General features: G+C 30.7%; 1 protein-coding gene across 3 annotated transcripts; it reads right to left on the bottom strand.

Moving 5' to 3' along the window:
- Positions 1-2,535: 2,535 nt before the first annotated feature.
- LOC109337982 lies at positions 2,536-7,910 on the bottom strand. Of its 3 annotated transcripts, XR_002106493.1 has the most exons (12): positions 7,706-7,909; positions 6,121-6,531; positions 5,863-6,017; positions 5,374-5,447; positions 5,058-5,112; positions 4,860-4,934; positions 4,699-4,772; positions 4,556-4,604; positions 3,871-3,955; positions 3,480-3,536; positions 2,762-2,969; positions 2,536-2,714 (listed from the first exon to the last, which is right to left on the bottom strand). XR_002106493.1 is itself a non-coding variant. In XM_019575103.1 (11 exons), the coding sequence occupies exons 2-11, from the start codon at positions 6,449-6,451 to the stop codon at positions 2,908-2,910; spliced, it is 1,017 nt and encodes a 338-aa protein (XP_019430648.1). In that variant the 5' UTR covers positions 6,452-6,531; positions 7,706-7,910; the 3' UTR covers positions 2,536-2,907. The 3 variants fall into 3 exon arrangements, 2 of the variants coding, with proteins under 2 accessions (XP_019430648.1, XP_019430647.1); XM_019575103.1 differs by having other exon boundaries at positions 2,536-2,969; positions 5,863-6,014; positions 6,118-6,531; positions 7,706-7,910; XM_019575102.1 differs by having other exon boundaries at positions 2,536-2,969.
- Between the last annotated feature and the right edge of the window lie 5,456 nt (positions 7,911-13,366).

Here is a 13,366-nt window from a genome sequence, read left to right as displayed (position 1 = left end):
TATATATATATATATATATAAAAGTTGCAGAAGCCAATGTTCTCACGACTCATTTCGACTTAAATAAAGGATGGGTCTTTACTAACTTAAAAATATAAGGTTTTAGTAAAGCCGAAAATGTGAATGAAACTGTGTTCTTAAAGTCATATCTCTATAGAATTTTGATAGGACATATTTCTGTCTTTGGCATGTTAAAACTGATTGTTTCAACATAGAATCTTTATCAAAAAATGAATCTCTACTCAATACCACTTCTCTCAAAACTGGATCCCATAACTTGACTTGTTCACAATTTTGGTATATCATATGTAATTATACATATTTGACTTTGGGTCAAGTTTAGACTGTGCATTACTAGCTAGGTATATGTGCATAAGTAGGACAATCAAATATGTGCAAGTTATAGTAGTTAACTATGCTACATTTCCATACTTCTTCTATAATTTTGTCATCTAGTAAATCCTATGGTCATCTATTATTGATATAACATATCATACTAAGTGTGTCTACCAAAAAACCTTTGAAAATTCCAACATTCAGTCTATTGATCATCTCTGTAAGAGCCATGATTATCCTCTATGAAATGTTATTTTGTTGAAAAGTATTCTTCACCAAAATGTGTCTCTAAATGCTATGTCCCTCACAAATTTTCTGAAAGTGTGAGTCTTTTTATCCATATCATTGTCTAACCGGAAGTATTTGATTTTTATACTAATCTAGTTTTGTACCTCAGTATTCTAAACCTTGAATTTGACAAAAACTTATGTCTTATTTCAGAATCACAAAGTGTGGACGTAGTCTAGAATGCTCCAAGATTTATGTTGGTTAGCCTTGAAACTAACTCGTGACTATTTACCAAGCACACAATACATACAAAAATCTTGCTTGCATCTTCTAACTCTTCTAGGGTCGTCTATTGCATAGTTCTTCCATGTCACACACACTGATTAGAACCAAATGTATATGTCATACTCTAATAGTATCATGGTCTGAATTTACTGAATCTCATCGGTAACTCCACCTATAATTGTATTCCCTAAAAATTTGTCAGTATTTCATATAGTCTTCTTGCCCTTCATTACAGTCAGAGAATATTTGTGTACTAAGTGAGTACTAGTGTCTCTATTAGCTCCATACTTAAATCCTTTGGTCTATAATGTCCTTAAAAAAGTTAAATTATTCTTCGAGTCTGATATGTACCTAACCTCACATAAAGTATTCACAACATCATCATCCATCACAATTCTAATTTATCTCGTGCTAACAACTGCACTTACTTTATTATTTCCTAAATACAAGAAATCAAAATTGCTTGCCTAGTATATGTTGAACCATTTTCTATTTGACGTCATGTGGTGGGAGAAGTAATGTCAAATATCCACTCATCTGCACTTTATTTTGTTGATACAGGTAGCAAATCACTTTCATTTTTGTAACCATATCATCTTTATGTGTAACATGTGTAGATAGTGGTATTATATCTTTCCCCTCTCACTTGTTAGGACTCTATTCATTAAGACAATTTTCTATATAATGACCAATATGTTTGTACTTAAAACATTATTCTAGTGTCTTGTTTCTGGAATTTGGTATTTTCTCTTTTTCAGGATCTCATTTTTCTTGCTTCATCATACAGGCTTTGCTCCTTTTCATGTACAGGCTATTGTCTCGAGACCCTTCCCCTACATTCTACCTTCTAAATGTGGGACACAATTTCAGTCATGATATCATCAGCTTGATTGAGTATTTCTCGTACATGATCAAGAAACACAACAAATTATTAACTTCCTCATTATCAACATTCACATTGATTAGTTTATTAAAAGTCTTAGAGTTTCTATTTAAAATACACATAGTTTGTTAGAGAGTTGATTAGGAACTACTTTTTTAATGTGTCTTATACCTTTAATGGTTTTTGCAATCTTCTCCTTCAACTCTTCCCAATCAAATTGTTCTATATCATGTCATTTATTTTGGAACAACACCTTCAATAGACATTGTTGTATTGTTCTATATCATGTCATTTATTTTGGAACAACACCTTCATTAGACATTGTTGAGTCAACACATCTTTAACTCGCCTTCACCAAAATCAAATTTAATAGTTCCATCAAACTTCCCCGCATCGAATTTGGCATGTGATTTAAGAGTCAAATGATATAAATTGTTGAGAACAAATGAGTAACCAAATAGTAAAAAGAGATAGAGAGAATAATACAAATAATTTGTTAAGAATGTTGGACCAGTTTGTACCTACGTTATTGGAGCTGTGAGAGATTAGAATACAACTTTGTGTTTATAGTTATTATTAGGTTTGGCAAACACGTATATAAAGCCCCCTAATTCAATCTTTACATAAGCATATGACTGAAATTGTTATTTTCTATGGAAAGGGCCGATGTAGAATGAGTTATTTGTATAACAAAACATTCACTTCATAAGTGTTTAATAAAAATAAATCAGGATGACTTGAGAAGCAAATATTTCTTCAGTTTTCACACGAAGTACCTTTGAATGACATAGTAGATCATGATGAAAACAAACTATCATAAATCAATCATTCACTTGATATACTTCAACCCTTTATTTATGTATAAATTTTGATCGAGAAAGCATCCAAAATGCCACAGGCAGCTGGGTCAGCATGCCCAGATTTATAACTACTAAAGAGGATAATCAAATTAACCTTGCAAAAATGAGCACAGCAAAGATTCAAACGGAATATAAATTAAGGACAATTCTATGGCACCCCAAAAGGTTTGGTACCCTTGTTGAGTTGGTATTTTTTGATTCCAGGATGAATTAGGATACAGAATTGAGAATCCAATGATCCAAAATGCATAGGCATCAAATCTTTGGGAAATTGCAGAGGTTCAAAATTAGTTGGTTCTTTAGACCAGCTATACTTTAATGCTTAGTGCCAAAGTTCCACCACCTTCTCTTCTTTCTTGACTCACTTGAAGGTATATCTGAATCAGTAGGTTAATAAATACATGTTAAGCCAACCCAAAACCCAGTATTTTTAAAAATAAGCAAATAAATGAACCCCCATAAATAAAGGACAAAACTTAGGTTAAGTAATTCAGAGACTTGTAATGTTCTCCAATAGTAATAATAATATAACATATATATTTTCTTTATAGCTCCTTAATGAGATGACTAAATGTAGGGCAAATCACTCATGTTTCATTTTTGTTGGTGAATAGTATCACTAACACAAAATGAACTTTATAGAACATTTTTTTATATATAATTGCTGAAAAGAAATCAAGAGAGCAAAGAATTCCAATCGGCTAGATGAGTTAAAGTTAGCTATTTTCAACAAAATGAAATCTTGCTTCACATAATTAATCGTAAGTTAATTTGGCCAAACACTTGGAAACTTAATCTATCAATTATATTAAAGATTTTAGTAAATGATTCAAACCAGCAATTGTTTAAAAGTGACTCAAGGTGTGGATGAAAGTTTTGTAATGTACCTCCTTGAGGGTAGATTGAGTTGTAATGCACCTCTGCCCAAAAACTCAGGAAAATCACTGCAATGAAGTGATGAAAAACACATTATGATGCATGTTGATTACATGATGAACAATTGAAAAAAAGGTCTTAAAACTTTATTACCCAAAAAAAATTGTAAAGCCACCATCTCATAAAACTACTTGTATGATAAAAATTATGGCCGAGGACCCGAGGTTCAGAAAGATTTCAAGAAATGTGACATGAACATAGTGAAGTAAAGTAATCAATGGGTCCTTGCGTCGGTAAAACCAGCATTCTTTAGCTCTGTCAAGCTTAAATAAAAAAATGTCTACGGGATACAAAGTGTGAGACAAATCTCCTACTGAAGGTTCATCACTAAGAAAGTCTTACCTCCTTTTGGCTTCTCAAAATGAGGAAGAATCTCTATGCAACAGGTGCCCTTGAAGGAAGTCATCACAAAAATTCTCACACCATACTGGAGGAAAAAGAAGGGAAACAATTTCAGAGGTATTGATCGTATCGAAAGTAAAAGTTCATATCATTTCACTGCCAATTTCATATATTATTATAAACTTGACAATGAATTGATACAAGCTATAAATGTGATTCAAGCATAATTAAAAGGGGAAAGAGTGCTGAACCAGGCAACTTCGCCTGAAAATTATGATACAACGACACTTATAATTAATTTTTTATATTTTTCAAAAGCAATACAAGCCTGCATTGATTACTGCATTTATTGATACCGGTTGTAATAGGTGTCTCAATTGGTAATATTAGAGCATCAATAACTCATCCACGGTTTGGTTGTCAACATTGAAATCAATCATCGAATCTCTGGAAAAATGTAAAACGATAGCCATAACAAGATAATTTTTAAACACAAAGCAAACAACCAAATATGCAACTTCCAAATCAATCTTGGGAAAATTAAATGGTCACAGTACTAATTCACTATTTCTCTAGATGTTTGGCATTTTGGCCCCAAAAAAAGCTTCACAGCAAATGAAGAATAATGGAACATGGTTCAATGAAAGTCCTATGGAAGAGAAATAGTTAGTTGCAGAACTCATACAGAATCTGCAGCTGCTTGAAGAGTGACATGATCACCCCATTCACCACTCCTAGTTTCATTAAAAATGACAGTACAAGGAACTATAGGTTAGCTTAAAAGACATTTCATATACAGATAGATAGAAAGGGAGTGTGAATTCTTACTTGGACATTTTCTCCAAATAGTCACTGTATTCCATGGGAACATATCCCTCGTAAATCTCTGGATGAGACTTTAACTGGTTCAAACAACCCTTCAACAATCAGAATTGAAGAATAATGCACGAAAAAGAACATAGTAGAACATAATTCACTAGAGAGCAAACCTGGTTTACAACTTGTCGTCTCACAAACTTGTGGTGATCAGGTGTGTTATACAGTTGATCAGATAATGCACGGAACTGGCGAGGAATAAAGATAAAAACATTATTATTTGAAATTTACTGCAAATATGGAAAGTTACAATCTAAAACCGATGAAAACCACTCCGCACATGTGGATAAATGACTACTGAAACAACTAACCTGACAATTACCATCACCTTGTACCATATGCTCTACAAAGTCATACAACTGCAATCTGTTTAAAAATACAAGCAACTTAAATTGCCATGTTGAGTATAAGTCTGGTAGAAAGAAATTTTACATGAAGTAAGTAATTCTTTCAACAAGTCTAAACTTCTTTAGAAATTACAAAGTAAAAGAAAACTACACTGGATCCCTTTTATGACAATACTTCCATTGTTATGGCAATTATTAACTTGCAGGAACAAAGATATACGCATCATGGCAGCAATTTTAGTAGTTTTCTCTTGGGAGGAGTAATGCTTATGACTAATACCTATCCAAAAGCCTTTGATGATCTGAAGTTGCTTCATCAGTTGAAGGAATTTCTCCATTAATTTTTGGAACATGCTACACAAGATTTTAAAAAAGCATTTATCACCACAGTCCAATCCACAAGTTACATCTGATCAAAAGAATCGGGCTTTCTAAAATCATGACACATCCAGGATTTTCGGTTGAAAATAAAGAGATAAAACTAATCATAAAAAAAAATAACAACATAATGACGAATAATACTTCTAAAACCGAGTTCTTGGAGAAACCATAAGTTCAAACTGTAGGAATAAATGCTTCGAGTATCCATAAATTACAATAAATAAAACTAATGTAATAAGTTCAGAATGTACATCCACAAGTAAAACTTAGAAAAAACATGATTAAGCTGTTCGGCACTTAAATGACCATTAAATGGCTGAGGATATATTTGTTGATTCAATAGCTGATCCAAATAGGGTTTAAATGAAGCATGATAGGCTAAACTTACAGGAATTGGAATCATATGACTCAACCTCCTCCCTATTTCATCATCAAGAGGATAATTATCAGTTAGTTCCAGTGAGTACTCTTCCGCTTCACAAGGACTACAACATGAACTAGAATGTTCTGCATCATGAAGCCCTTCTTGGGCATAATCATGGCCTGTATATGTAAATATCATAATGAAATGAATTAACCAACTTTGATCAAAATAATAAGTCTTCACTATTACTGGTATGCAACAGCTTTGTGGCTTTAATGATACCTTGCGGACAATAGTTCATTGTTGACGCATTATGCCAATCACATGCAGGCTCAGCATGGAACTGCTCTTCATGCACCTGTGCATACCTTGAATGCTCAGCATCAGCAATATCTAGCTGTGAAAACTCTTCTTGCAGAGTCCGTGCAATGATCTCATCATTCTCTACTTCATTATACTCCATATCATAATGGTTATGAAAGTAGTGTCCATCATAGACATCACTAGTATTATGTTGAATCACGTCACCATAGTATCCAGGATTATAACCAGGGTCAGTGTCAAAAAGATTCATACCCCAGTGAATAACATCTGAATTCTCATATAAAACCATCTTCAAGTATTAAACTTGACACGGAATCTGAAGGACTCCTTCTAGACAATTAGAAAAATTCCACAACAGCAATAATAGACCTGCCAAAGCAAGCTTTAGATTAAGAGATTGAAGCTTCACTTGTAATTAAGACACAATGATGTGCCTAAGACAATAACAAATGATATCATCGAATGCAGTCATCAGACCAGGTATACTGTGTCAAATTAGACTGCATCATTAAGGACCTAAATTAGAGGTGTGAAAATGCAGAGATTATGATATCATCCCGAAAAAATAACAGGCACATAAATGTTAGTAAGTATGATTAGAGGAACTAATATGGGAGCCTTAACTAACCAAAATTATAGCACAACCCGACAAATATTAGTAAGTATGAAGATCATTTGAATTGCAAAAGCAAATCATAATTGATTTCAACACAATATCATAGCAACGAAATTGTCTACATCGCTCTTTTCATGCAGAAGAAATAAAATTCACCCCTTCAAAGGCTCTTATAAAAAAACGATGTAGTGCACGAGGCTCCATTATTTTGGGCTAGGGAGATTTGTAGATGAGTTGCACGCCACCTTGGCCATAATGAGCGAAGAGGTTGTTTCTACAATTAGAATTGATGATCACCAGGTAAAAAGAAAGCATGTACCAAAAAGAGGAAGCAGACTTAACATATCTTCAAAACCATGGAACAAGGGCAAAGCCAAAGATCAAGGGGTGATTAGTTCCAAAACCAAAAAAAATGTGACTCTATGAGGACAGTTAGTGATCTTAAAAAAGAAAAAAAAAGCAATAGCCCAAAAAGTATTACTCTCAAAAGTATGAGAGGGTAAAACACAAATGCTGGATCTCTCAATCATCTACTTCATTCATTGTTTCTGAGATCAAACAATTTTACTCTCCATAGTCTATTCAAACACCTACAAAATGAAATTAATTAAAATATAAAGACAACATGCACATAATTGCTTATTCCACATGAAATGAGTGTGTTGAAATCTACAAAACCAACCATAATTGAAAACCATAGCATCCAAAAAATAATGAATTACAAAATTATCCCCTAATCAAACATAGACCAGAATACAAAACAATCCCAAATATGCTACAAAGGAAAAAGATTCCAACTTGGAATATAAATAATAATTGTACCAAAATGATCCAAATATAATACTCCACTATCATTTAAAAAGAGTAAAGAACAAGAAATTGAACTGCACAACAAATTAACTATACAAAGTTGAGAACTTCCCCTACCTTGGATTCAGCTTCACACACAAATCACTATTTAGTTATGAGATGTAAGAGAATGAATTCAATGCAATGGGTTAGGATTTGAATATTTGATGCTTAGAAAATTGGAAAAAAGGGGTACACTTCACGCGTTTATATACAGTTTGGCACAACGTTAAAGGTCGAACACTTTATTCTTTGTTTTTTGTTTGTATTTGAAGGTGCACAATGTGAGGCGGCATTTTCCTTTCCTACACTAACGCCTCTCTTTCTTTGATTAATTGCAAATATTTAAGAAAAAATATCTTAAAACTAATTTCTTAGACATGAATATTTTCTTGTACCAACAGTATTATTCAACCTTTTACTCTCACGAATCGAACTTAAACCTTATTTTTTAATTATCATAAAAATTTATGAGAATCTTACACTATTAGTCCAACATCATCTTAAACATGAATATAAATAAAAAATAAACATTTATGCATACTGATGTATGAGATTTATACACTGTTATTGTCTCATATACTATTCATGCTGCATTGACTTTTCAAACAAAAAAAATATAAATAAATGATGAATAATATATAATATAAATCTTTATATTATCATAGACATTATACACCATAAATAAAAATTAAGTAAAAATAGTTTTGGAGTAATGATATATATTATCACTACATCTTCCTAGAAGATAATATGTGTAATTTGTAAACCAATACTTAATAGATAAAATTATATTTTATAACACATCATTTTTGATATGGATAGAATAATTTATAGGATAATATATTATTTTCCTAATTTTAGCTAAGTTGGGGATCTTACTATAATTTGGATCAATAATGGGTTGATTTTGATTGAGGCTTCGGATGGGGTTGGATACGGGAGAGTGTGAGATTGACGGTTACGATCTGTTGAGTGTGGAAGATAGAAAAACCAACCTTTGTGGTGAAGGACTGTCACCAATTCCTGTTGACTTGAAAGTTAGAACAAATACTTGTAATAACATTTATAGATTAAATTAAAATAATATCCTAACGAGTCATCTAAAAATACTAATCAATTAATATAAGAAAATGCAAACATATTGCACCGGAAATCTTAACTTTTAAAATCTTAATGTATTAAGTCATTTTGATACAAAATTAATATCTTTTCATTAATCACTAAATGAGCATCCATTAAGGCATTAATCACTATGACACTATATCAAACAAGAGAAGTAAAACTCTTTTCATCTACAACCCCAATTATGTAATTGTGAAATCTCTTTTAGCATAATATCCCTAATAATAATATGAGAGCATAAATACAGTAACATAAAGTCGGTTGAAGGGGACATAAATACATGGGTGTCATACTTCCGTATCAAAACTTGGTATGCAAGTTATTATTTCATTAATTTTTTTTAGGGGACAATGCAAATACACGTGTATAACCGAGTAAACTCTATTTTAACAGTGGATATTCCAATATTAAAATATAAGAAGATTTTTTTATTAAAAAATAACTTAAAATCATAGTAATTATAGATTTATTTTGTCTAGTATTAGATTATTTAATACCAGAGAGAATCTAAATTTAGTAAGAGTTTTGAACATTTTTCTCTAACTCAACTTTTTGCCACATTAGGATTATTTTATAAGTTAGGTTTTTTATTTGAGTTGTTTTTAACCTCAGCACTAAAGATAAACACTTAAAGGTGAAAAGATAATGGGAGTTTAGGTCAATTGTATTCTTAATAACATTTACTTCTTTAATGCATGCAAGTTTCAGTACGAGAAAAACTTCTACCCTAAGATATATATTAAGAAAATTAAATGAATAATTTTGTATGAAAACCAAAATGCTAGATAAATCATTTTTTAATGTAAATTTATTTTTAATTGCCCTTAACATAAGTTTCAGAGTACACGTTACAAAAACCCTTTTAGAATTTTTTAGCTAGGGACATGAGTTTCTTTATTCTTATTAGGAGGTTTGCATTGGCCGGTAGTGAATACCATGTACTGAAATATCGATCCAATCACAATATTCTTTTTCTGTCACCAATCAACAAATTTATTCAAAACTCTTAGTCACGTGTCATCAATAAAATCAAGATTATTAGCTTGATTTTATATTCACCTTGCAAGACATAGTTCATGGAGTACTAAGGAAGATCATAACTCATGCTAACTTAATTTCCGACCATAAAATTCATTTAAATTGTCAATCTTGTATCCTTTAGATTTCTAATGTCAATTTTTTTATATTCCTCAAAAAATGTTTTTAATATACTCCTTAACATATCTTTTTCATTAATTCAATGATTTTAGTTTTTATTTAACTAAGGCACTTAATTTCTTATTACCCTATGATTAAAGAACTAATCTCTTTTAAAGTGTGCGACTGTTCTTCCCAATAAGTATTGCTTACATGAATCAAACATTTAACCTATTGATATATATGATTCTAATGAGGTTTTACACCATTAAACTAACCCAATTTCATAATTTTAGTTTATAAAAGAGGATTGTATTAATTGATAAAAGGTATAATGTTGGTTGTAATCTCTTTAGTCAATTTCATGATTTCTAATGTCTGGTTTAGTACTTTTTTAAATGTTTTTATGTCCCCTTTTCATTTTTTATTACTAGTATTACAACTTGCAAAACAATAAAATGTTGACTTTAAAATGAATGTGAACTTGACTAGAAATGAAAATAAGGCAAGTGGATTGTATGGATTTCATCGTTTTCTACATCCTTATTACTATATATTTTTCAACAACTTCAGTAAAAAGTAAATAAACCGAACTTCAGAATATCTTTCAATTGAAAAGATAAATTCTAATATCAAATTATATAAGACTTTTTTTTAATAAATTTTGAGTTTATTAATTCAAGGTTGTAATGGAAATTTTGTAAATCATACTTTTTATTGTTCAGAAAAGACAAATTAAGGGAAAGTTATGTTGCCTGGCCAAATAGGTTACAGCACAGATTTGAATATAATATATATTGAAAAAATATATGTACCCACCACCATGTATGAGTTTTATATATTATTATTACATTATTGTTTAATAATTACGACTTTTTAAAACGTAATATAATAAATGGTAAATCATAGATTAATTATATACAAATGTTTATATTGGTAGTACATAGATACTATATATAGATATTGTAAGTTATAATTCAAAAAAAATGATATGATGCCACGTAGATTAATTCTAAAAAATATATTTATATTATTTGTTATCCATTTCTTTGATTTGAGGGAGATAGATTTATATCATATCATCACCGCCCACAACTGATTGTGCATAGCCTTATCCTGTCCCAATCAACAAAACATTTTCTTCCACTCTTCTATACTTCACAATCTCCCCTCAAATTTCCCCCTTATTTTCAACCCATCAAATATTGAAAGAAAATGGCCTATCCATGTAATAAAAACATTAAACTAGATTTTAATAAATATACATCCACAATAAAGTTTTTATGATATTTATGGATCATATATGTTATTAATATTATTTTCTGTTGCATATTTTTCACTTTTTGAGTAAGAAACTAATTTTTTTTTGGGTGTGGAATGAAGTTCTTGTGAGTCGAATTATTGCATTTTGGTCATTCTAATGATCTAATAGAGCCTCAAACTACTTGATCAACACATTGTTGGTTTCTTTGTTAATATATATTATTTCTACTTAAAATCTACAAATGTTGATACATGAATAATGGATGAAACACAACAATACAAAAACTATTAAGGTATACATAAGTTATTTTCTCATAAAAATATATGCTCGTGCTCTTCACGTCAGGGTTGATTCTTGAGTACCTATCTTGAAAATAAGACGCATAGATATGCCAAAAATGATGACTGTTTGTGAGTACCTTATTACCCAATTGTGTAATACAGACAGGTTGTGTATGAGGAGTTTCAACATAAATAGTTTTATCATAACAAAATATGATACCATATATTCTTAAAAAATTTCTATGTATGATGTGATATCATATTTTAAGACAATAATAATTCATGCTGGATTAGTCAAACCGTAAGCATATTGTATCTCAGATATTTGTAAAATATCAAATGTTGAGGTTTGAATCTTGATAAATTAGTTAATGCTGAGGAATGGTTTTTTTAGATGAAAGAATTTAAGCATTGACAATGTATGAGAGCATGAGTTTTATACATTGTTATTGCATCATCCACTCATTCATATTTAATTATAATTGACTCTTCAAAAAGTAATACAAATAAATGATGTTTTAACTGTGTATAAATCTTTACACTATGAATGCATCGATATTACACTTTTATAGTAATTTGGAAACTTAAGGAATCTTCAAGGCTATGTTAAGTATGCAAGGATGGGTGTGCTAATGGCATTTGGAGGTAAACAGACTACATCATTACCTTTAAGTTGGTTATGCAAAATTTTAGCAGCCTAAGATATCAATTTTAACCCTTTTCTTAAGTTGAAAAAGAAAATAAAAGAAACACAGGTTATGATAATAATTTTGGCCTGAGAAAATGACGATTCTACTCTTATGCCACCATTACGATAGTAAATCTCTAGTCATGTAGTTCTGTAGAAAATGCTAGTTGATTGGTTCATTTTAATGTTTTGAAAATATAATTTTGTTGTTATTCAACCTCGCTTCATTTCTCCTTTTATAGCAAAATTATGTGAACCAGACAAACCAAGCATAGGGAACAAAATCAGGTTGGAGGGTAAACATGTTTTTGATGCAATTATGTAAATTGCTAACCTGCACATTCCACACACACATATCTTACACAACCCACAGATACATCTGTTTGTGAACCAACCCAATCCCAAAATGCTGCTTAATATATCCATTTCTCAGTAAACATGCACATCATTCCCACAAAGCTATCAAACACCCATATCCATACGAGTATCAGATACAATACATATATGATACATTGATACATATATTCTTGAAAATGTAGGATATAAAATATTTGGGATACACATATAAAATTCATAAAACATAATGAACATATAATTATTATAAAATTCCAAATAAATATCATATTTCTTAAAAATCACTAAATATAAAATGAAAATCATATTGGCATTAGAAATCATTGCTTAGTGCCCACAAATAGGAATGATATCGATTGTTTATTCCATGATCAACATTATGCAAATACATTTTCCTCTTCCTTCTCTATGGAATACACATGCTATCTTATTTTCTCGCTACAAGTCCGTTTGGTAAATTAAATATCATGTTTCTCTCTTCTACTTAATTGATCGTGATTGTGTGTTATGGTTTTTTTCCCTCTTAAAATACTCTTGTATGCTAGTTTGGGATTCTGAGATGAATCGCAAAAATATTTTAAGTGTACTAGAGAGTATCGGATTTATAATTATTTTAAAAAAAAATAAGTGCCCCAGTTTTCGACTACACAACATATATGTATAGATAAAGCATAAGAGAGTATCGGATATGAGAATGATATTGATGTATAGATGCTTAACAGCAACAAACTACTCAAAATACTAAGTATATTATTAGCTCCAACCTACTTAATGTATCATGTACACAAACAGATAATGAGAAAAGCTACAAAACACCAGATATTATTTGGAAACAACATAACCTGTGCATTTGATTCAAAACTTCATAAACTTACAGGGGACTAAGGAGC

This window comes from Lupinus angustifolius, unplaced genomic scaffold, assembly GCF_001865875.1.
Source record: "Lupinus angustifolius cultivar Tanjil unplaced genomic scaffold, LupAngTanjil_v1.0 Scaffold_16_66, whole genome shotgun sequence".
In the NCBI taxonomy this organism is placed as follows: Eukaryota; Viridiplantae; Streptophyta; class Magnoliopsida; order Fabales; family Fabaceae; genus Lupinus; species Lupinus angustifolius.
This window is presented reverse-complemented; position numbering and strand designations above follow the sequence as displayed.